Consider the following 24893-nt stretch of genomic DNA (forward strand, 5'->3'; position numbering starts at 1 on the left):
GAAGTTATCAGTCTAGAGAGACAGTAGCTGAACTCAGAGCAACTACAACAGAGAACATTCAGTGTCTTGTGTGACTATAAAGGAATTAAAAGACTCATTTTACAGTGCATTTTAATTAAAAGTTCATTATAAGAATTTTCTTTTAAGAACAGCATACTACATGTTAATGGAAATATGTAACTTTATCCTACAAATGGGACAGTCACCATATTATTCTTACAATTCAAACATATGAAAAATAAATTATGATATTTAGTTTTATAAATTCCCCCTCCCCCTCTTTAAATCTTTTTTTTTTAAATAACAAAAGTATTAACTCTTTCCTAGTACAGTACATTTGCTATCTGCGAGCCACAAACCAACTAGTCACATCAATGCCAAGAAAACAGCAACACTGTTTGCAAAATATCAAGAGAAAATGATAAAAAAATATAGTAGTCAGCCCAGTGCTTACAGAAGAGACAGTCAACAAGAATTGAAAAAAACAGCACATTTTCATATTACATAGGACCATTATAATAACATAGAAAACAGTGCAGACTTATGCTGGAAAAATATATAGCTATTCTCAGCAAGCAGAAACTGAACTTTGGCACTTGCTCATAAAAAGGCCTTTCAAAGCAAAACAAAATGGAAATTCACTTAATCACAGCTTGTGTATTTAAAAAAATAAAGACATTGACTAAAGCAAGAGAAACAATAGAGAAAAGTTTACAAGCCAGGTCACTACGAATTAATTACATTCAGCCTACAGAAAATACAAATACAATCTTTCATCCATCCATCTACGCTAGGATCCTGGCTAGCAAGACAGGCTTTGGGACAGAACCTTACCTGAAGCATCTCTATTTCAGTGGAGCTATGTTAGTTACACAGCCCTTTCTTCAAATTGAACTAGAATAGCATGGCTCAAAGACATTGCCTCCTTATCATAAAATAAGGATTTCTAATCTGCAAATTAAAAAGCAAGACCCTTGCACTCGGACAGTGGCTGTTTTGCTCTACCCATAGCTGCACCATAACCACTGCAGTGTAAGGACTAAGTGATTTCTTTAAAAAAGGGCTAAAAAAGAATGGCTTCAATTCAAAGGGGAAACAATAGACTGGAAGGAAGGATTCATATTTAGCGTGTTAATCTCAGTGCTCTGTCAGCACTGCACATGATCAAAAGGAGTACTGTAGTTAACGTGCACAGCTGCTCCCCCTCCCTGCCAGAAGATCTGATGCCTAACCAAAAGGCCTAACCAAAAGGCTGCTTCAGGCCAAAGCATATTTTTGGGTCAGGCCAGGAGAAAGCAAGGGCTGCTCTAGCCAAGAAGTGCTTCTTTCATTGTCAGACTCAATGCCCCAGACTAGCAGCTATCTTTGCACCAAGGCAGTTTACTGAATTTTTTTATTCTTTTGAGGAGTTAAGATTGGGGAAGGGCAGAGGGAAAAATAAGTGCTTTAGATTGCACAGAATATTGTCCTACTAAAGGGGGCACTTGAATGGGAAATAATTGCAGCTATAAATCTAGCAGACGTTCTTCACATGTCTCCACAGGCCATTTAGTAGCACCTCCAAACACATCAACGTTGTTGTCAACCCAGGGTATGATGTTGCCAGGCATGTTGGTAGAGCAGTTAGCAATATTCATGATGTCTTCGGCTTTTAAGACCCTGTCCCATATATTGAACTGGCTCATCTCCCCAACGAAGGCTTGAGTTGCATCAAATCTTCCTCCTACTGTGTCCTTCAGGTACACAAGAGTTAAGATTAGATGAGAAGGTTATTTCAGCATTTTCTTCTTCAAACTTGAAGACCCTCCCCCCCAGCCACACTGCTAGGAGGAGGTGCAGAGCTAGGTCACAGAGACAAACAACTTCAAGTTTCTAGAAGGGCTACTTTGAACAAGATGTTCTATGGAACAGTTAAAAGCTCCAGTCTGAAATGCGTCAAAACAATTCAAAGCTAACAGCAGCGACTGGATACCATCACACAAAGGCAATATATAACTAACCCTGTCCCCAAGCAATAGAGCAAGAAGGCAGCTTTAAATATTGAGGCTAATTTTGGAGCCAATTTGAAAGTTTAGCACAGGACAACTTCAGTAAGAACCGCACAGATGTGTAAGATTACTCCAGAAGCTTTAGGGCTACAGATCATACTGTAACTGCAGCCTTTGACCAATTGTCTGCAGGGCCTATAAGATGTGATCTTTGGATCCAAGAGCACAGGCATCTTCTGGTTGTACCAAATAACTAGCTCAAACTGCTACTGCATAAGCCTAGAAGTGTTTGCTTGCTCTATCTACTACTCAAGGACAGAAATCACATACGTTAGTGTGGTCACACAAAATGAAACTGATAGTATAGGATTCAACCAAGCATAGTACAGGCAAAGGGCATGAGAGACTTACAGCAGACCTGCCAGCCGCTTAATAGTGAGCTGGAACATCTGCTATGCAGAACATGTTAGGATTCTGAATTCACCATTCTGTCATTTATGTCATGGACAAGTATCAGGACAAAAGTAGGTTTTCATTGCCCTGTTGTAAACCTAGGAATCCTGGAGAAAGGCTACTTCCTGCTACTCATTACAATACTTTTTTTTTAGTGTATGTATAATCATACAAAGAAAAGGTAGAGAAAAAAAAACGTAACAAGCCACACAATTTGTAGGCAATAGCTTAATGAGATGTTACCTGAAAGAGCAAGACTCAAAATCCTTTGGGGTTTTTTGGTTTTGTGTTGTTGTGTTTTGTTGGGTTTTGTTTTTGTTTTTGTTTTTTTTTCCTGTTTTTTTTTTTTTTCCCAATATTCAAAAAGGACATATCCTTAACCTCATGAATGCTCTCTGTTGGCAGGACTAATATTCAAATGTTATTAGCAATTGTGTTAGAATTATTTACCTACATCTTTAATGAGAAACCAAATGTCTGATTTAGAGTTTGTCCCTTTGACTTCAGATTCATCTTTCAAGTAGACATCAAATTCTGAATGAGTGACAGACTCTACTATTCTAAAAATGTGTTACATACCTGAAAAGCCGCAGAATTCATTCTGGAGGGAGTTCTCCATCACAGGCCAAATTCTAAAAGATCCTGATATACCCACAAGCATGCCAGTGCCCATAGTTGTTGGTCCCCTCACCCCCATACACACACTTTCCTTGGTCTATTCTGGGGCTTGAGGACTAACGTTCTTACTATTCTTGGGATAAAGAGGAAAGGAATGGGGAAACCCAGTAAACTGTTAAGGTGACAGTCAATTTGTCTTCAAATAAAAAAAAAATTAAAACAAAACAAATCAATTACACTTGGTCCATTTCCAGCAAGCTCTTTTTTGACTGGTCATAGAACAGCACTGGCCAATTCTGTCCTTTTCTGTAACTTCAATGTCCACATTGCTAGTTACTAGCAATCTAACTCGAAGGATTTAATTTAAGGTATTATTCAGATCACTGACAAAGTTGCACACTATAGCATTAAGAGTTGGAATAGCTGTAACATTAATATTCTGAATATTTATTAAATGAAATATAGCAATGTGTGATCGCATTAGGTATATGTTTCTTTGCTTTAGTCTTTCTGATACTGTGTATACAACAGGACCTAGTGTTTAACAAAGAAACTTTCTTACAGCTGCTGTTTGTTTGAGGAGGTTTTTTTGGTTGGGTTTTTTTGTTGGTGGGGTTTTTTGTTTGTTTTTAAACCCTAGAACACACTGTCATTCACTTACCTGTTCCTGACCCAGGATCAAGACACCTCCAGGTTTAATTGGGTGCCAAGGAGCAAGATTCTCCCCAGTGCCAAGCTTCTCTCCATCCTGAAAAGCCTCCCACATTCCATCTCTGGTTGTCCATGTTATACAGATATGATGCCATTTTCCATCACTAATGAAGAGAGGGAGCTGAGCAACCTACAAAAAAAAAACAATGAATAATGCCCATTTCAAAACAAGTTGACCAGTTCAACCACAACATTTAAAGAGGGACAGTGTTTACTGTCCTCAGAAGCAAAAATTTCAGAGGCAGAAGTTAGTCCACATATTTCCACTTTGTTCCAGCTCTCCTGTATTCAGGAATACAGCTATGCTTTTTGTTATAGATGTGAGCCTTTGTTTTATCTAGAATCGAGTGACACAAGCACCAGAGCCTAAGCTGCTATCAATCCACTGATCCTGCATACTAATCTGTGACATTTGTTTAAATCTCAGTGCTTAGTCCTAACTTTCCATCTAGGGCTCATGTTAAGTTTCTCTTAAAATCTGGTGTTTGCCTGCACCATTTGCAGTAACAACTAACAAATGGATCTGATTGCTTCCAGTAAAACTTGGAGGAACAGGGCTCCAAATAAGGAGGAATTACACTCCTTTAGGAGTTTGATCTGAAAACTTACTCAAGTCAACATACACACATGCAGTGGGGTATGGTGCAGTTATGATATGGGAGACTTGCTAAAGACAAGCAGATTCAAGTTTCCTTCTCTTCCATAAACCATTAAGAATAATCAGCTTTTCACTTTTCTTGATTTGGGATGATGATAGGACAGTTAAAAGTCCTTAACTAGACATATGACTGAACCACCTGAGTTGTGTTGCAGATCTGTAAACACCTGATCCCTCAGAGAGAAGTGAGTTACCTGGAAACCTAACTGAAGGTGGGGAGAAAGGAAGTATTTATAATCTGTTTTAATGCCAAGTTTCAGTGGGTCTTGTTTTCTTCAAGCTTCATTCTGAAGCTTGTCAGAAACCATCAGTGGTATCAAGTAGTGTGAGACAACTGTTGCTTTTTGTATGTAAAGTCTGAAAAAATTGCGTTTAAACTGATGTTCAGTCACAAAACATAACAAAACCAGCCACAATTACATGCCTTTTGCTCTCTGTTTTCTTCAAAATTCATTTCAAGATATCTGAACTTCTAGGATTAGAAGGATATAAATACTGCAACTGGCTTAGATCTCACAGGTTTTGCAATGGTGTGGCTTCAAATATTGCTTCTGTTTCATAAAACAAACAAAAAAAAAAGCCAAGATCCTCTTGTAAATTCAGAGGACATGCTTAAGTGTGTGCACATCTAGGTGTCGTGCTGCTTTGTCTTAACACAGAAAGCTACATACCATTTGACTTTGAGTACTTCTATGAACTTGCAACAAACAGACGGACAACAACAGATAGGTAGACACCACCATCTCAAAGCCCAGAGCTGGCTTGTCTCAGAGAGAGCGAAAGAGTTGCTAGCGAGGTACCAAGGGTTCAGGCCTTATTCTGATTATGTAGACAAAAAAGGAGTTAGTCAATTCTCACCTTATCATTAATTAGCAGTTCTATTGGATTATTCCCCCATTCTATGAGGACGATTTCATTAGCCTGCCCAGGAACAGCATATGAGAATGGAGTACCAATTCCAGGAGAAGCACTTGATCTGAGCCATAAGCATACAGTAAAAGCGTACAGCTCTGGCAGAGTCTTCTTGATCTTTCCATATAAGTAATTTGTGCGAAGAGGAAGGGAGACTTTGAATTCATCAGGTGACTTAAATGCACTGTTGCCTGGAATTACATTGAGGAAGAAAAACATTTAACAAAACACATATTGGTAATTCTGGTTAAGAAACAATATAATTGAGATTGAGAATCCTTGGAATTTTAATCATTTTAAAGAGGTACACAAAAGAAAAAATTGAAGTAGTATTGCTGAATGTTGATTTTCCAGCAGAGAAAAATACAACTAGCCTTTAGACACATTATGCTAATTACTTAGTTCATTCTTCCTGCTCATTTAGAGCAAAATAATAGATGGCAGTCAACTAATGAGAGGCTGTTAAATACTTTCTTTCTTCATTGCTTAGTTCATGGTTGGAGGCCTGACTATTTCAAACAATTCAAACTGTTTTAAAATATATTTACTGTTACTAACCATGGATTCTCTAGTACGCTCATTACTAAAGCACAGTATTTCTTTTCCTACTACTGCTACAGGGAGCTAGCAGCAGTATCCCCATTACAGATAGTAGGCTGAAAAACAGGTTGATGTTCATTTTGGGTGGCTAATCGGAAATAAGGAAAAGCTGACATATTCCAGAAAGAGTTAAATTCAGTAGAACTGGTTTCTGTCCCACAGACAAATCAGGAGATCTGAATAAAAACATAAACCTGAAGCTCAAAGTGACCTGAAGAAAACTGCAATATAAAGTTATCAACTAATAAAACATTAGACATTTATTTTTATATAAAAGCAGAAAGTGTTATTTAGCTTTTTCTAAAAGATGTGATAGAAACCAGTGAGATACTCCAGAGTTGTTTATGAAATTGAGAACTCTTAAAACCAAAACTTTAGAAAGTTGCAGTACTCTGTATTATATAGTTTGTGTATACTTCTGATGTAGTTGCTAACAAGTAATTTTCTAGAATATTAAGAAGGGAGATCCCACATTGTGCCACAAAATAAAACCTCACAGTTCTGTAGTACTGTGTCATCCTCAACTTTTTAGCAACCTGTTCTTCTGAGTCCCATGCATTTAATTTACTCACATCCCTGAAACAAATTCAAATCCCCTTGCCTAACTTCACACTCAATTCAAATGAAGAGCTGCTGTCACAAAAGATTGTCACAATTCTCATATGTAATTTTTAAACTATTGGCATTCTCTCAGTTCCCATTCTCAGAAGCAAAGTGTTTTGACTGCTTTTTTCACAGAATGAGGGGGTGGAAGAAGAAAACTTTTGTCTGATGCTTGCATCTGTCTTGAGAAACCTAGACCAAAAACTCAAATACTCTAAATTCTAAACAAAAAAAAACCCAGGGTCTTAAGGCTAATGTTGAGCAACCTCTACTAGGCTGGTACAACCAATCTCACATACAAAAAAGAAACATACTCCATTAAGAGCATTAATTACCCAGCAAAGGAGCTTAAGGAAGCAATAATGGGTTGGAAAAGAACAAACAACATTCATCTTTTTTATATTTTTCAGTTTGTTCTCATAACTTGAAAACATCCACAACTCAAAATGATAACAAGATCCTCCTGTTTCAGGCAACAGGCATGTGCACAGGATAAGACAATCCATTTCCTAAATAATCTGAATTATTTTTGGACAAGATGGGCAAGAAATATTGTTATTCCCTTTCAGAGATGGAGAAAGAAGATTTAGAAATAGCAAGTGACCTGTTCATGTCTCCAAAGCTAGGAATCACATTAAAGTCCAGGCACTATTAGTTGCAGGATCATTCCCCTATGCAGTCCTGCTTTTTAATGCATCATCTACTTCTGTCGATGGAGACAATCAGTGAAGGAATTACCAGAAGACTTTGGGAATCACAACAGCTCTGCCCCACTGGTAACTGAAGACAGCTGTCACAACTACAGAGGGAAAAAAAATCCAAAGTTCATAGTGTCACCTTATAGGATTAGTTTTTTCCTCCATTTATTTAGTCTCAGAATAATGAGTAGTTTATGACAGTAGGTAGTTGTCAGGAAGAGATGCTAAACAATATGTTATTTAAAATAAAAGCACAATAGAAATACTATTTTCTAATGAGGTCAGATCACTTCAAATACTGTCTGTATTTAATCTACAAAATAATTGAGTTCTGAGATCGTTATTACCCTCACTTTGATTTGACAGAGGAACCAATAGCACAGAACAGCTAAGCTGCACTGTAATAGAGAGCAAATTACACAACTTAAAGAGCATCTGTGTCTTGGTTCCCAGCCCAAATGCTTCACTTCCCTGGAGACTTAAGACAGCCCTCTCTCCCCACATAAAAAAATAAAGGTGGGAACAGGCTATTTTTAACCTAACTAAAATTACACATTCTTGCTCTCCCACCACTCCCTTTCTCTTTCTGATGACTTGCTAATATGAGTCACATCTTTCAGAGACAAGGACTAGCAATACTTGCCACATACGACATTAACAGGCTACTAATTCTCCAGAACTTTAGTTGCAGTTTATGCTTTATCTTGGCTCTCAGGAAATACTAAATGACAGAGCCAGTAGATGTCTTCTTTTTCTTTCCCTTTTCCCCTCTTGCACACTTTTTAAGTGAAAAAAAAATAGATACAATATTACACAAATGGATCCATTAGGCTGCATTTTAAAATTCATGAGATGTGTATGTTTGCACTATTTTGAAAGCATGTCCATTAAGCTGCTTTTAAGCAGAGAGACTACTCACCTTGGAAAAATCATTTAAAGATTGGGCAGTGATATTTACTGGTATTCCAGTCCTACACAGTTCACTCTGTAGGTGTATATAGTCAATACAGAAATATAACTCTGTTGTTTAGCTCATTTCCATGGGCGTTTGTAATTCAAACAAACAGACTCTACTCAAGCATAGAGTTTTCAGCAATAATTAATCTAAGTATCTGAATAAATGAGTAGGATTAAGAGTGTCCCCCAGTGGAACCATATGTAATCTACTGTAAACTCTGAAGGCTATACGCTTGGGATAGAACACAATTCAAGCATCTGCAGTGACCCAAAGTCATAACCAGCAACAAAAGGAAAGACTACCAGCAATACTTCCAAAGCAGCAGGAAATGGTTCCAGTATAAAATGTTATTTGTTACACCAAAGTCAGTTGTGCTGATTAAACTTAGCCTGCATGATTTTCAGTTCAAATAAAGAAATGCAGCTCTACTTAAATGTGTACTTGACATTATCTAGGTATTTACCTAACACCAGTGTCACACTTCTTCCTATTTCCACTTGCCTCCTTATAGATCTTTCCATCCCACAAACTCTTAAGAGTTTCATCCTAAACACCCACATATGACAAATTAAGAGACAGGAAGCCAAAGCCATGCAGAGACCTGTCAAGCAGGAAGCCTGTGACAAAAGGAAAAAGGGAATCCAAGTATCTGCACTGTCACCTGCTGTTTAGTCCAGCACCTTAACAGTCTTTCCCTCAAGATCCACATTTAGACTACTGCACTAGAAGGAGGGCGTAAACGAAATTAATCAGCATGAGGAAGTGCTTAGGCTCTGTGCAGATTACCTTTCTCTAATTCAGACACTCTTTCTAACAATGCATTCAAGGCTGTCTCTGTCTTCTGCCGATGGGCAGATGTCTCATTATGAAGCAAAGACTTCTCATCCTCAAGCTCAGCCACTTTGCTCAGGAGTTGGCGTTCCAGGTCTCCAAGCCTCCGCTGAAGCATCTCGCGAAGGTCACTAGGCAGTGCTGCATATGAGACGTTGGCTCGGAGTTGGTGCTTTAGGAGAAATAAGAGAAAAAAAAAAGTCATTTCTGAAACAAAAACTGAAATGTGGATATGCTCGTGATTCAAAGGCAAGAAAGCAAGATCATGGAGTTCCCCAGCAAGTACAAAAGAGGCACTGCTTTTTAGCACTTGTCATGTTCAGTGCTTCTATCAGCACTGTAGCAAAACACATCCTGAAACAAAAGGGCAATTTTGTTAGGGACTTTCAACTTTTCATATGAAGAAGTCTTGATACATTTAAGTTCAATAAAAATCAGTGCAGGAAACCAGCTCTGATGCACTTCCATTCGTATGGGTACATGTGGCACATCAGTCAATTTTTGCTTTACTTAGCAAGAGACATTGCTAACGTAAGTAAAAAGAAATAATAGTTTTTCTGTTTGAATAAAAAATTAAACTACTCTGAAAGCCAATTTACCAACCAAAAGTTTCCTCGGTTTTGATTTATAGAATAAAGGAAGTCATATGTTCTTTAGATCAACTCTAAGTTGTGAGTGAAAGTATTTCTATTTGAACTGAAAAGAAAAAAGAAAATCCTCACACACTGTTTCAAATAACACTGGTATCTTTAAGGATACCATGAAAACAACAGTTCCACCTACCATTTTATTTCGGGGGTTTCTCTTCTACAATCCTAAAAAAAATGCTTCAAAAAGACAGCAATGCTAATAAAAGGATGTTACACTACTAGATCATTTAGAACTGTCCTTGAAAGTAGTCCCGAGTGTTTAGACCTCACAGAATAACCTTCAGGAAGTTACTCGCCTTCCTCACATCACCACAGACTGGTTGGACAGCAAGAAGACACACATGTAGCTCTAAGGGTGGGGAAAGCAAAACAACGTCCAGCGTGATTCCTGTGAGAATACTCTATCAATACTTCCATGAGTGCCACTCAACCATAGACACTGTCCAAAATCTCATGGAAATCACTTATCAGTGGGCTTGGACCAAATCCCCTTTCTACTCACAGGCATACAGATTGAGGTTCTTTTATTCTATGTTAGACCTAAATACGTCATCTTATCTGCCCAACACAATCTCATCATTACCACTGGCCTGGTCGGCACCATATGCCAAGGTCTTACTGCCCAAGACATCAGCTTTATATCTCAAACCCCATTAAGTCACATTCCCAGAAAGAGAGATTTAGACATGTTAATACTGAAACTAAACTGGTGACAAGTAGGAAACCCATCACCTTCCCCCCACACAGTGGGAGAACACATTCACAAAGGAGCCCTTCAGATTTTTTACCATTAAATGAAGAAGATAAATAATCAAGAGAACAAGACAAGACAACCAAGCAACTCACTCACAGGGCTTGGCCACTTTGGACTTCTCTCTATAAAGACTAAGTGCACGCTAGCTGTGTCCAGCCAGCCGTCCAAAGCCACCGCGATACATTAAGTCGTTCCAAGTTGCCGTGCAGGGGTGCAGAGCCTGACCCACCCCGCACCCTGGCCCTACCTCCAGGCTCTCCAGCCGGTCCTTCAGGGTCTGCATGGTGCGGCTCAGCTGGTCGATAACCTGCGCTGGGTCCCGCGGCAGGTCGCCCATCGTGTCCTTGCCCTTGCCCACCTCCTTCTTCCACGTCCCCGTGGCGGATTTGCCGTCGGCGCTCTCACAACGGCTCAGCTTGCCGGTGAGCTCCCGGATGGCCTCCCGCTGGCTCCCGATGGTCTCCTTCTGCTGCAGGACGGTCTCCCGCAGCTGCAGGACCGTGGCTTTCAGCTCCTCTTCGGGGGCGAGCGCACCGCCCTGCATGGGCACCGGGGGCAGCGGGCAGCCCGCGCCGGCGGCGTCCAGCGGCAGCGAGGTGCACACGAAGCGGCTCCCCGGCGGGCTCTCCTGGTCCCCCGCCGCCGATCCCCGGCCGCCCGCGGCTACGGCAAGCAGGAGCCCGGCGACCACAGGCAACATCCCGGCCAGTGATCGGGGTCGACGGCTGGGAGGGGACGCCGGGGCGGCCGCCACCGCGCTGCCAGGAGGCCGGTCCCGCCGCTACCGCCCCGTCCCCTCACAACTCCACGCGCCACTCGCCGTCCCCGGCCCGCGGCTTTTATCGGCAGGGCGGGCGCGTGGGGGCGGGGCGCCCGGCTCGCGCCGAGCGCGCTGGTTGGCTGCAGCCGGCGCTGACGCCCGCGCGGCCCCGGGCGGGCAGCGCGCGGGGCGGCCCCCGAGGCGGCTGGGGGCCCGGCCGCGGCCCGCGGCGCAGCCGCACGGCCCCCGCGGGCAGCCGCTGCCCCTGGCCCCGCGTCCCCACCGCGGGGAAAAAGCTTCTCCCCGTGGCCAGGCTGAACCTCCCGTGCTTCCGCGTACGCCCGCGTCCTCGCACCCTGCGCTGCGGTGAAGAGCCTGGCTTCGCCGCCACGAGCTCCGGCTGCTGACTTGGCTCTGGCTCGCCGATGTGGTTTTCGTGCAGGGCGGGATCCGACCCGGGCACACGGTCTCGGTGCGGCCCAGCCAGCGCCGAGCACAGGGCACCGGCTGCAGCTGAAAGAGAGTGCCCTCAAAAACGGGACACGGATCAAGTTCTAGATCGGTATACAAATCTGTGATGGAGGGGAAAGGGACAAGGACATTTTAAGAAGCTTTGGAAAATTTTGGAGAGTACCATAGAACTATTGCTGGACCACGACACCATTGTGGTTTTAGCTATGTTGTTTGTGGCAGCCAGTATTTTTAACGCTGAGCACAATTACTTTATAATCTATGCAAGGTTATGTATTTTTACAAGTGCCATACAAACATCAGCTGAACAGTTCTTGCAAATTTCTTATGGATATGCAATGAAAACTGTTACCTCTACTGGAAAAACAAACAATTTCCTTGTGCGTCAGCAGAGGCTGCTCTTAAGACTAACACCTTGCAGTAGAATTTCAGATTTTTACAAAGTTTATATATGGAAATTAAAGATATTTTACCATAGGGTGAGTAGCTCTTACTATGAAATATGTAACTTTTTAAATAATAATGCATAAAAATGAGGAATGAATGATACATAATTGAAAATACTTTTAGCTTTTTTTTCAGTCAACATGTGAATTGCTTTGTTATAGAGTGCATTAGCAAGTTTCAAGGACTGTGTATCTGAGTGAGAGTTAAATCTGATTGTTTCGTGAACTCCAGTTTATTTGTTCAACTCCTCTAGCAGTGTCCAGTTTGAAAGCCACATCAGCCAAAGCCGACTGCAGCCGCTGCTAAGCCATGCAAGTGAGAGATGCAGCTCACGTTGCTTATTCAGGGGGAGAAAACACAGAGGACGGATAGAGTCCAATAAGGGACTAGAAGCTCTGCTTTCTGTCTGAACTCCTTTTGCCTGGAAACCAGGTCTCAAGAGACACTACTACTTCCTGGTTGAATGGAAAAGAAGTGCCCACTCATGTAGAGAGGCTCTGACTAATTCCTGGTTAGACACTTAACTCCCATTGAAATCATCAGGGTATCACTGCTTAATCATTTTGTTGATTAAAATTCTGGACATTGCAATGAGGAAGACCATGCAAGTACACTAGGAATATCTCATCCATCAACACACTGTCTTTCCAGCCCACATAAATCCAAGAAACATTAAAGCCTACATGCAATAATGTAGCACAGTTTTTGCTCTGCTTGTAAGATTCTTCAGTCACATCTGTATCACATTATAAGTCAATTCTCCTGAATGTCATGTGAAGCAGTATGAAAAAACTCAATATAATAATTGTAAAATGCTGTGTTTGCCTCTCCTTAAGGCCTTTCACCCTACTGTAGGACAACAGTAGTCTATTTCTTTTATACAGCTTGATTCCATCATCAAGAATTGCGATGGTACCCTATGAAAATAACATCACATTACTTAAAAATAAACTTCAAAACTCTGATACCGATTTTAAAACCCACTTTACAATTCAGAGCTGTTCCCAAACAGACTTTGACTCAATGCATGACAGTAATAAAGGCATTGCTTCTTTTTAAATTCAAGCAATGTATAGCTTGAAGGTTTTGCTTAATTATACATAGATTTTTGTCATAATCTCTTATTCAGGCAAGCTGAGAGGTAATACAAGGAGCAGCAAGCAATAAACATCAGTTCCAAAGTTCTGTAAGATATATGGTGGTAAATTGTTCATGACAACAAAAGTATTGTCTTTCATTACTATACTGTTTCTTTTTGACAGGGGTGGTCAGTAAAACATGAAAGAATCCCAACAAAGACACTCAGAAACGTCAGTTACCGCACAGTGGGGGCATAAATGTGGAGAAAGGGTGGATGGACATGGAGAAAGGCAGGTATTATCCCATCATCCTTCTTAACATCCTTAATATTTTCCTGTGTTACTTCAGTGCTTTAAAAAAAACACAATGAAACAACACAACCTACCCCACTTTACCCCACTTCCAGATTCTGCGACCTAAATTTAATGCATGTAATAATTTATTGAAACACTTTGTGACTGTAGCCAGTGGTTTTTCATGTTGAAGGTAATATCAATCTTCATTTTGAGTGACTAGTAAATAATAAATCATGAATCATTGAAAAATTGAAAAAGTCTGTAATTTTTACACCAATGTATTACATGTTAAGGCATAAGCGAGATGAATACTTGATAACTTGAGATGTTTAAAAAATAAGGGGTTTTTTCCTTATGACCAAGATGAACAGTTCATAGGCACAGTGATTATATTTTACTGTAGCCTAAAAGTAGATTCGGGTAGAGGGGGAAGCATAGTGAGTACAAATGATTTACTATTGCATTTGAGAGATTTTTAAACCTTCCTGGCTCTGTGGCTGTCAGGCAGCCTAGCATCTCTGCAGCCCACGGAATGGATTTTTAATTTTTAATTTAACTTTGACAGTTTCTACTGCCTTCAAAAGGGCTTTATTCTCTTTGGAAACAACTCTTCTGCTATCTGTCTTTATCTTTGATGCTCAACTGTAATATCTAATACTGGAACTTCAATATGTATGTAAAATGCATTTGGATTCTCAATAATACAAAGTTTCTGTGTTTAGGATGAAGGTCTGGAATTCAGGAGATCTGACATAAAACTTTGCTAACATACTTCTCTCTGGCCACTATCGCTAACACAATCTTGCAAAAACTTCTAAATATATTAAGAGCCTGTGCCTCATTTTTGACGTGGAGCTTAAGCACATGAAAGGCAGTGTGCAAGCGACTTAAGATGAAAGATAGGCTTCTTATTTTTTTTGATACTTTGGTTTTGTTCCGCTTATTATCGTCCAGATGATCAGTGAAATACTTGCCTAATTATCTGAAAGGCTCAACTTAGCTTAGACCTACAGATCTAGGGTAAGATACTTTTTATAGGTGACTTAGAAATTAACGTCTTATTATAATGGAAGTTAAATATTTAACTGGCTAGTGAAATTTTCAAAAGGGCTAACTATCCAACTTGGTTAGTATGTAAATTTTACAGCCTGGCCCTAGGGACATTTGAAAAAATTATCTTTAATTTCTCTACACCTCATTTTTCAGTTTATAAAATGAACGTATTATTCTCTTTCCTCTCTAGCCTTTCTCAGATTACAAACTCTCACCAGGCAGAAATTGTCTATTCCTGTCTGTGCACCACAATGGGACATAGTCTCATCTGATGCTTATTATTTGTATCACAGCAGTGTTTCTATTAGCTATGTTATACTATTTTATTTAATCCAGTTGCTTCTAAGAAAATGAAGAAAATGATACTTGGGCTGCCATCTACAAGACCCAGAAGTTAAAAAAAAAAAAAAAAAAAAAAGCGTAATTCCTTAAGCATGTATCATTTTGTCAAAAAAGACCAATTTCACTTCTGTCTTAACAAGTCTAGTAAAACTATAGAACGATTCACCAGCAAAGCAGCCTAAAATTATTAACTTCCTTTAGTATCCTTCTTAACGTGTTTGTTGAAGTAATCAGGTATGAACAGACCCTTTCCTTAATCTTTAATATCTACTTCTGACTGCATAAATGTCTCCTGGCTACTGATTAGAGATGTGCCAGAAAACTGAACTCCAAAATTTTTAAGCATGTTTCAAGAAACTTGGTGTTGTGGTTTGGGCCTGATCAGCAACCAACCACCGCAGCTAATCACCCTCCCTTCCCCCTCCCCACCTGGGAATGGGGGAGGGATTAGAGGGGTGAAGGGAGACTTGCAGGCTGAGATAAGAACAGTTTAATAATGGCAATAAAATGAGAACAATAACGATGATGGGGGAAAACAAAAAGAGATATATAAACAGGCGATGTACAGTGTAATTGCTCACCACCCGCTAACCAATATCCAGCCCGTTCCCGGCTAGCAACCCCGAGATACCAAGATCCCACAATCGCAATCCCGGAAGCGAGAGAGCTCCTTCCCAACCACCCCTCCTTTATATAGTGAGCATGACGTTCCATGATATGGAATATTTCACTGGCCAGTTAGGGTCAGGTGCAGTGGCCGTGCTCCCTCCCTGCTCCCTGTGCCCTTGCGCACGGGCAGGACATGGAGAGTCGGAGAGTCCTTGAAGTCTCGGCAGCAGCTGAAAACATCAGTGTGCTATCAGCATTCTTCCCATACCAAACCCAAAGCTAAATCCAAAACACAGCACTCATCTAGTCCCTGAAAAGGAATATTAACTCTATTTCAGCCCAAACTAAGATACTTGGTATCTGGCAAGTGTAAGTATCAGGAAATTTAGGGGGGAAGAGAGGCAATTAACCAGTTACAGGAAAAGTAATATGAAACTTGAGTTTGCCTACAGAAGTTAAAAGTCACAGCATCCAGCGATATTGCAGCATGAGGATTTTGTTCAACATACTTTAGGTGTTCTTAATATTTCTATCTTATATAGCTTTTATGGATAAAATACAGATAGAATATTAGAAGAAAACAATTGTTTTCTTGATAATTGTAAATAAAAAATGTATTCCTTTTTAAGCCAACAGGACTTCTGCCATTGATCTAAATAAATTCAGGATTTCCCCAGATTATCTAAATGATACATTACTTTTCTGAGGATCATTAATTAGGATGATCTTCCTTCTAGCAGAAGGAAAACAGACCTTACTGTAGAGGTATTTACTGTGAAAACTTCCTTTGTCAGAGATTCACTGCAGAAACTTTCAAAGAACATCACATGCTTAAAAGAGAACTTTGTGCCTCCAGCATTCCCATACGCTGCTGGTGACTGAAGAACAGGAATAGGAGATTTTTCCAGGAATACACACAAGCTGCCTGTCGCCCTGACACTAATCAATCAGTGAAATGGCAGGTCAGCCACTGCAGGACCTATTATCTTCCTGGTACCCTACAGACATTTAGCCCAAAATGCCAGGCTTAGAAATACATTTGAGAAGTGAAATAGGTCAGGTGCATGGAGAACAAGCCCTGAGACCTTCACCTTTATTACCTAGTTCTTTATTAATGCATACCTCCCTGAAGTTGGAAGACTTTTGCCCAATTCCAAGTGCAATACAAAGCACAGAATTTGGCTAGAAATGTGCAAAATACATGTCAATATACTTTGAAGCCTGAATATATATAAAATATATTGCAATGCATCAAATACTTTTACATGTTCAGAATTGGATATTTGTTGCTCAAGTTTCTTTTCAAAACTCTTAGTCCACTTAGACTTGGTGTTTTTGCAAAATAAGATGCTACTGTGAAAAGACCTAATATTGCACTTCTTTCTGTAGCAAGTGAGATGCATTTCCTCACTGCTGACTCCATTAGCACCACTTCCCGCATGGACTATTGCTTTCAGTGCGGTAGCTGTGATATGCAGTTATTAAACTCCATTGCAGGTGTCTCAGTGCTTTGCACAGGAGCAGGATAAATTACCTCCTGTTACATCTCCAAATACTGCAGTATGGATAATTATTACAGTCCATACTTGGGCTGCTTTGCTGGGTTTCTAGAGTCAATATGCTTATGGGACACCCCTGAAATCCTTTTAGTCCTACAAACTTTAAAGTCCAGCAGCAAGTGAATCATTTCCCTGTTGCTGGCTGGGAAATTGTGTCCTTAAACCAGATGGTTGACTGTCACTATGGTACTGGAAAGTTCCATTTTCTTTCAGTGATACAGTTACATATATCACAAATACATGTTTGTATCAGTCACTTATATTACTGCATGTGTGTACTAGATACACAGAGACACTCGCATGTATATTAAATATATTTTTGAAGTCTCCATGACAGAAATACATACTTGGATTTAAAGCTAGAATTCACAGAATAGAATGTAATGTACCCACCTTGTGACAAAGAAAGAAAAGAATACATGAGAGATTAGAAATCCAGGACAAAAGGCAGAACAACTTTCAGCGCCTTTCCATTAGAGAACGTTACTATAGGAGAAGCTGTCTTTCATGTCGGTAAGTTAGTTTTTCAATTCTGTCAGAAATGGAGTGATAACCTCAAGTTCTCCCTACAGGGATTTCCCTCCTCCTTTCACTATTTTTGTGTCTCATTCTGTGGCTGACAATTAGAAATGCTATTATGTCTTGACCCATACGACATGTGAAATGCCAAAGCACCTGGTGTTCTGAGATGATGTTAAGTCACCTCAATAGGTTTCATCTCAAGTTCTAATGAGTGTGACAAAGTGACGATCCATGGAGACGCTACGCAGAGTTCTAGCTGGCCAAGAAAAGAAAAAGTCATTGTCTGCGGAGACAGTTTTTGCAAGAAGCTAGAATGCACACAGATGGAAGAAGATTGACGCAAGAAAATGACAAAACAAAGGGTTATGTAATTTTAGCTAAGGATTCTGAACCGAGTAGGTTTCAGACAAAACACCTGGGGCCAGGCTGTAGATTTGATAGTGAATCTGTAGATTAGTTTATTTACACCAGCAATTAGTTTGTGAAGTATTCTGGCTTTACTATAATCCATAGCAGCCCCACTATTGTCCTGCGTAGGGTATTTCATCCCCTGGCTCTGGTAAGGTTATTTGCACTAAGAGGTACTTGTGTGTGAGAAGGGTTAACCAGACCAAATCTTTTCAGATTTTAGTTGTCAAAAATGCATTTACTTATCATTGTACTAACTCTATCTGCAATCTCATTTTCGGAGGGGTAAATCTAAATAAACTTATTTGACTTTAATGCTTATAACAGATTTACCTTACCCTTCCTGCCACTTGCTCAGTTCCATTTTGACTTAACCTGTCATCTTAAATCATGAAAAGATAACAAGATTTTTGGGGAAGTGACTGTCCATTTTCTGTATGTTATGTAATACCTAGCTAACTCCCCACTAACATCAAATACAAATATTCAGTATTGTGATGGTATTACCCCCATCTGTATTTTCATTATCTAAGATCTGCATTCACTGGTAGTTTTATATTTAATTGCTTTGTTCAGCATCTTTCACACAGTATGCCATCATGAAATGATGTCACAGACTAAATTTCTTTCTTTGCTGACCGACAGACATTCATTAGAAAACATATACCAAAATAGCAGTAATGCAATGTGAAAATTTTCAATACTTTGCATTTAAGTGGTTAGCAATATTTTAAGTATTGTGAAATGAATGGCATTAAGGTAATTTGTTTGTGAAACAGATCCCGCTTCAGTGTTTTCATTCTATAATGCATGTCAAAAATTTGCAATTGCAAATCACATAGATATAATTTTCAAATAAAATGGAAAATATTTTGCCCATAAATCCTTAATCTTCAACCTGTGAAATATATCCTGGACTATGAAAGCACATGTTCTACATCTTGCTGTGCCTCAGCCAGTCTGAATAAAAGTCTAACGAGTTTGTGAATAGTGTGAAAAAATCACTGATTCTCTGACTACTTGACTGTAGGGCAGGAAAGAATCCTATTCGTCGAGGTTTGATTGAAACTTGAGTTAACTGTCAGTGCCCATAAAAACCGGAAAAATAGGATCAAAGGCCACAGAGATATTAACAGTAGACATGTTGTACATCTGCTTTGACAGATGATTTTCACACTTCACAGGTTTAACTAAAGAACACTTTCACAGCAGTTCTTATGAAGCTAAACCCCTTCTAAATAAAATGATTAAAAACCAACTGAGGATTAAAGCATCAATATCTAAGCTCTCATGGAACTATCCAAAACGTTAATAGTAATGATAAACAAAGATAGAGCACTTACATACAAATTTTCAAAATAATTAGACGTCTATATATCAAAATCCAATCAAACTGTAAGAACTACAGTCATCTATTTATTTCACTAACTCCATGAATCATTAAGCATACACCAAACTAATTTGTATCTGTGATTATGGAAGTACAGTATGATTTCATAGGCTGTTAAAATTGTAAGGATGAGACCGAGAGAATCACCTTAGCTTTTTTCTGCTTGTAAAACGACTGCAACCAGATACATTCAAAAAGTACGACTTGAAGTTATCCAGCACATGCAAGCTTATGTATGATGCTGTTTTAGTCTGGATCAATGGCAAAGAATTCAATACAGAGTCATTGAGCTACCACAGTCAGGTAAGTCACGGAATTTCTTTTCTGTTGTTTGATCTGATAAAGGGTTTAACGTCAGAGCTGTTTAAGGACATGATACAAATCCAAAAGTATAAGTTCAAATCCTGATCCTGGGTTGTGTACCAAAGACCACACTCAGTCAGAGCAGTGGTAAAAGAATACTTAGCTGTTTGAGCTGGGAAGACAAAGGCATCAGGCACAGTAGTGCGCCACAAGTTACAGATATGCCTAGCTTGATATGCCATCACCATGCTGTGAAGAGATGAGAGAAATTCTTAAAACCAAGAGGAGATTTTGGAATTTCTTCCCTAATATATGAAGAATTGGCAAATATTTATTTTTCTGAGAGAATATTTTTAACCTTTTTGTAAGTGCCACAAACATTAGGCTGCAATAATATTTACTAATTTGCATCCAGATTTAATTTTGTGTCATCATGTTATACTTACATAAAATATTTATGAATGAAAGCCCCTAAATGGAATATTCTAAAAATAAAGGGAAAAGTATAAAGAATATTCTTAAAATCTTGTCTGACTTGCTTGCCACTGTGCTACAACTCAGAGTTCTGCTTTATAACATACTGCATTGGGCTCAATCACCAAGCCCGTTCCTCCATTTTCCAAGCTAGAAGATAGAGTTAATGCAACAGTGATGAAACTAATTGCTGGGAAAACTAAACATCTTCTCTTCTGATGATTAAGGAAATCTTGTTAGAGGTTGCAGTATTTCTTAGTCAGAAAGACAGTTCAAGTGTAGAATTAGTTATTGGTAACTGGTTTTTTCTTCTTCTCCTAGACCCATATGATGCAAGCTCTTGATGCTTAGGATCCAAAACAAAGTAAAACAGAATGAGAACAAGTATAAGCACTGTTACAGAGCAAGGCACAGGGAGGGAGCTCTTGTGAATGAGGTTCATTACAAAATCAGATTTGCTCCACAGTTTCCCTTCAATTGCAGTAAAGGCAAGATTTGTATGAGTATATTATTGCTGACTGCAGCACTAGGACTCTTGAATAAACAGCTCACTATCTACAATAAGTCTAACTTTGATATAATAAGGATTGCTGAGCAGCAAGCTCCAGCTTATGACAAGTAGATTATTCCAGTAAGAACCACTTAAAAGGCAAATGGCATCAAGTCTTTTTATCTACAGCACAGTTCTTTGTGGATGCTAAGAAGGTTGGGCAAAATTTATGAGATACTTAGTAACATAGAGGAAATGTCACAGGTCAAAATTCAGAGTCTTCATGAGTGTACGCTCACACTTCAACATTGCTCGCCAGAGCCATAGTTTTCATTATTGCAGATGTTTACTTTCAGTTTGATTGAGAATCATGAGTACTGCCAAATGAGATACTAATGTCCAAAGGAACTAGGTAAAAATGGGAGGTGTATTTATCTCTGAACTGTACTCATCAAACTCAGTGAACACTCACATGAGTCCCTGAGTTAGCATGCCGTAAGTCACCACTCGGCACGTTAAAGCTGCCTGGTCTAAGGCCAACTCAGCAACCCTTGTACCTAAGCTGAAATTGTATCTTAGATCTTTTAGTAAGATACATTGTTTTATAATATGGTTTATTTACCTGGTGTTATTCATTCAGAACCACTCCAGTCTTCTAAAAATAACTCAGTATAATGTATACATTTCTCAGCAGACACTGAATGAACTTAAACATATGTCATAAGAAAAGCAGGGTAGCTCCAAACTCAGCTGGGCAACAGAAAGAGTCCCTAATTTGACTAAAGCTAGCCTGGAGTATCTGGAAGCATTTGTTGGGAGAGGTTTAAAAATTCAAGTGCTATTTAAAAACCACACATGAGAAAATTATTTTGGAATAATCTGTTTCACAGGATACAAGCTGATGTATCCTAGATGCATTACTGAGCTGTCAGAAAGTACTGAACGTACTGCAGTGGCAGCCTCTAATTAATCCATTGAGTATCATTAATCCAACTGCCAATGTGTGTGTATTGCTTGCATAACAAATACTTTGGAAACAGCACCTTGCATTTGAGCATAATGTTATGACTGCATGAGACACCTGGTATAATTTTAATAGGACATGTTTCTATTTGAAAGACAATACATACCACATTAAGGGGGCGTAGATTTTGCACATTAGCTTTCAGGAGAACAATTTTCCACATTTAATTGAAACCCCTTTACATTTCTGTTAATTAGTTAAATATTCTATATACAAGTCTTATCTGGAATTGATGCTCTACTCGTGATTTCTTTCTTCTTGACCATGTATTGGTCTCATGCAGTATCATTTACCTGTCAACTCTCCTCATCCCCACTGACTTATTAATGGGTCACGTGTGGAATTTTCTTCCAAGTTTTTAGCATCATAAATTTGACTCATCTGAATTAATTCTTCAAAGATATGTTTTCTTTTTCTTGTTGACAGGATGAAATTTATAACATCAAAACTTCCATGAGGATGGTGTATCTTATGGAGACTATTGTTTTGCTTACAAAGGTTATGCTGTGATTTTTTTGGCAAACATTCCCATTCATAAATCCTGTTTTCTAGAATATTTGTAGAAAGCAAATGCAAGAGGCACCAACATGGCTAAAATAAATTCAATTCAACATTCAGACAAACAGTCACAAAACACATTTGTTTAGTCTACTCAGCTGCATGTGAGATTTCTGAAGCAAGTTAAATTTCTTTATAGTAAAGTCACTACACTTCATTTTTTAAATCATTTACAAATTTTCATTATTTCCCTTATTAAAGCAGTATTTCAATAATCTAACCGTTCTGCATATGTCCCTGGTTAAAGCTGTGTCAATAACACCTCTGTGTGCTACGACTGAATAATCTGTAAGCATATTAAGACATTATTTTATGTGGCATTAGTAATACATTATGCACATAGATGAAAGTGGCAAAGGTTTTAGCCTCATCAATGAAGGCTCAAAGGAGCAGTTGTGGTATAACTACATGGTCTCAACCAGATGTAACTCCTTGGGCTAAAAGACAAAAAAGCCCATAATGTAATCCAAGCACTAAATCTGGAGTCTATTGCTGTAGGGTTGCATCCAGGAAATAATTCCTGAACCAGAAGTAAAGGGCCACAAATAAGATCTATCAAGGAGTCCTTGTTTTGATGCAAAAATACATTTTGCCCTTCAATTTCCATTCAAATTATTCCTTTGAGAACCCCAGTTTAAGAGTGAGATTCAGGATGTCAGATACTTGTTACTTCCCAAAATCAATTTTACAAGTGAAGAAAATTAAATGTTTGAAAAGTAAGCTAGAATAACAAGGAATGTATGTCATTTATGGGAGACTAGATCCTTTTATCATTTACATTTGTGTCAGCATGAGAAACTCTACTTTGTCAACAGCTTTGTATCAATTCTGAAGAAGCCCAAAGTGAAACTAAATATAACACAGTAAATTTCAGTATAAAAATTTATCTCTGTCTCAAACACTACCTTGATTCCACATCATTAGCAGGATTTTGTAGTGGGATAAATTTAACTGTACATAATAACTCAGTAATAACTGTACATAGCAAAGCATTTTGACTTACTGCTTTCGTCTTCAGTACACATAGCTCCATTGACTTCCTCTTCAGCAATTAGTACACTAACTTTCCTCTGTAAAATGAATGGATGGTTTTATTTAGGTTGGTTTGTTCTGCAGAGCTAAATAATGAAGTCTGTTATGCCCCTGTGGATAAAATCAAAGCCCTCTCTAGTCAACAAGAGGGTGATTAGGGCTTTGAGCATACAGACAAGCTTATTACAGCAGAAATGGAATCTGTTCCCAGTAACAGTTGTAGAATCTGCTCTTGCACTTGTAACACTTGATAGGTGTTCATCTAATCTGCTGCCAGGGACTGAAGCCAAATGTAAATCAAACATTTTCCTATTATTTAAAACTTTAAGTACATATCAGGAATCTAATTACTATCTACTTAGTGGCACTGGGGCAGCCTATTAGTCTATGCAAATGTGTCTATATAGAAGAAAATCTAGCAGTTTTCCTTTAAAAATATTTAAAGAAATTAAATTGTTCAATTGCCAAACATGCCTGTTCTCCAAAGGTCGGTAAGGATCCTGGTTCTGCCTCTGTCTCTGTACTACATTAACAATGTGTTCCTGCAGCTCTATCCTAGGAAGGCTGCTCAATAATTATCCTTCCACAGACTTGCTTTGATAGCTTTCAAAAAAATTATATTTTTATGTATTTAATAAAAGTATTTTTCCAAATATCCAAGTGGAGACAGACGAAAGATGATGTGCATGAAAACTCTCCTTGATGACACTTTTCTTTCAAGAAAAATATGAACAATTATAATTCCACATGGAGCTACCGAAAGCTAATGACTGAGACATATCAGACTGCATTTTAAAAGTACCTAGGGTGTGAAGAAAATCCAAAAAGGGAAAGGACAAAAATCTGGGAATGAGCTATCTAGCATACAAACATCTCAGAGAGTAGTCAAGTAAGATCTACTTTTGAATGGTCAAATGGTAGGAGTTCACAAAGAGCCAGATCGTAAGTGTTCCCTGGAGAAGTAGTCTTAATGTAGAGACAGATGTACATGCTATTCTGGAGGAGAATTGGGAGGTGACTCAACTACACTTCTCTACTGTTAGTTTTCAATTCTCTAACTGCAAGAAATATGATAAAAGCTATGATGTCCAGATTACTGACCTCACAAAAAATAACATCCATGTAGTAGCAGCAAAAAAGCTGCCAAGGTCTATTAAGTCTGTTGAACAGAGTAGCGTATTTCCTAATACCTATCAATTCTCTAGCTGTTTGGGCTGTGCAGGATAGCCAGTTACATATGCCCTGTACAGTCACTGTATGACTGACTAACAATATCTGTCTTAACACCCCCATTTTTAAGCTAAACTATAAGCACTCATTCACTTGTATACTGTACTAATACAAACCAAAATTTACAGGTCTTACGTTCCATTTCCAAATATACCTCTGAGATATCCTCATAGCATGCAAAAGGTGTTTTTTCACTGTACACATATTAGCATATTATGAAAGAAATAATTAGCATATCAAATGCTGGAGATCAGTTAGCTGCCAATGTACCAGTCCAGACACAAGCGCCTGACACTTGTAATAAAATCAAAGCCAAGCTGGCCAAATGCTGCTGCTAACTCAGTATGGCTTCTCAGAACAGAGGCAGTAAATGTTCATTCATTACTCTTTGCACCAACAGTACAGAAGCTG

General features: G+C 39.0%; 1 protein-coding gene across 1 annotated transcript; it reads right to left on the minus strand.

The window, feature by feature from the left end:
• Positions 1–94: 94 nt before the first annotated feature.
• Positions 95–11255, minus strand: NPTX2 (neuronal pentraxin 2). Its single transcript, XM_042798821.1, has 5 exons — positions 10682–11255; positions 8986–9202; positions 5287–5531; positions 3721–3900; positions 95–1733 (listed from the first exon to the last, which is right to left on the minus strand). Exons 1-5 carry the CDS (start codon positions 11132–11134, stop codon positions 1506–1508), a joined length of 1323 nt encoding a protein of 440 aa, XP_042654755.1. The 5' UTR covers positions 11135–11255; the 3' UTR covers positions 95–1505.
• Between the last annotated feature and the right edge of the window lie 13638 nt (positions 11256–24893).

This window comes from Tyto alba, unplaced genomic scaffold (assembly GCF_018691265.1).
Source record: "Tyto alba isolate M040663 unplaced genomic scaffold, T.alba_DEE_v4.0 Super-Scaffold_28, whole genome shotgun sequence".
NCBI lineage: Eukaryota > Metazoa > Chordata > Aves > Strigiformes > Tytonidae > Tyto > Tyto alba.

What these genes read in the sequence shown, in the direction of transcription:
- NPTX2 (XM_042798821.1), bottom strand. Translation starts at nt 11,134, where the DNA reads ATGTTGCCTGTGGTCGCCGGGCTCCTGCTTGCCGTAGCCGCGGGCGGC. An exon ending in AGTGTCTGAATTAGAGAAAG is followed by an intron (nt 5,532 to 8,985) that starts GTAATCTGCACA and finishes ATGTAATTCCAG; the next exon opens with GCAACAGTGCATTTAAGTCA. An exon ending in TGATCCTGGGTCAGGAACAG is followed by an intron (nt 1,734 to 3,720) that starts GTAAGTGAATGA and finishes GTGTACCTGAAG; the next exon opens with GACACAGTAGGAGGAAGATT.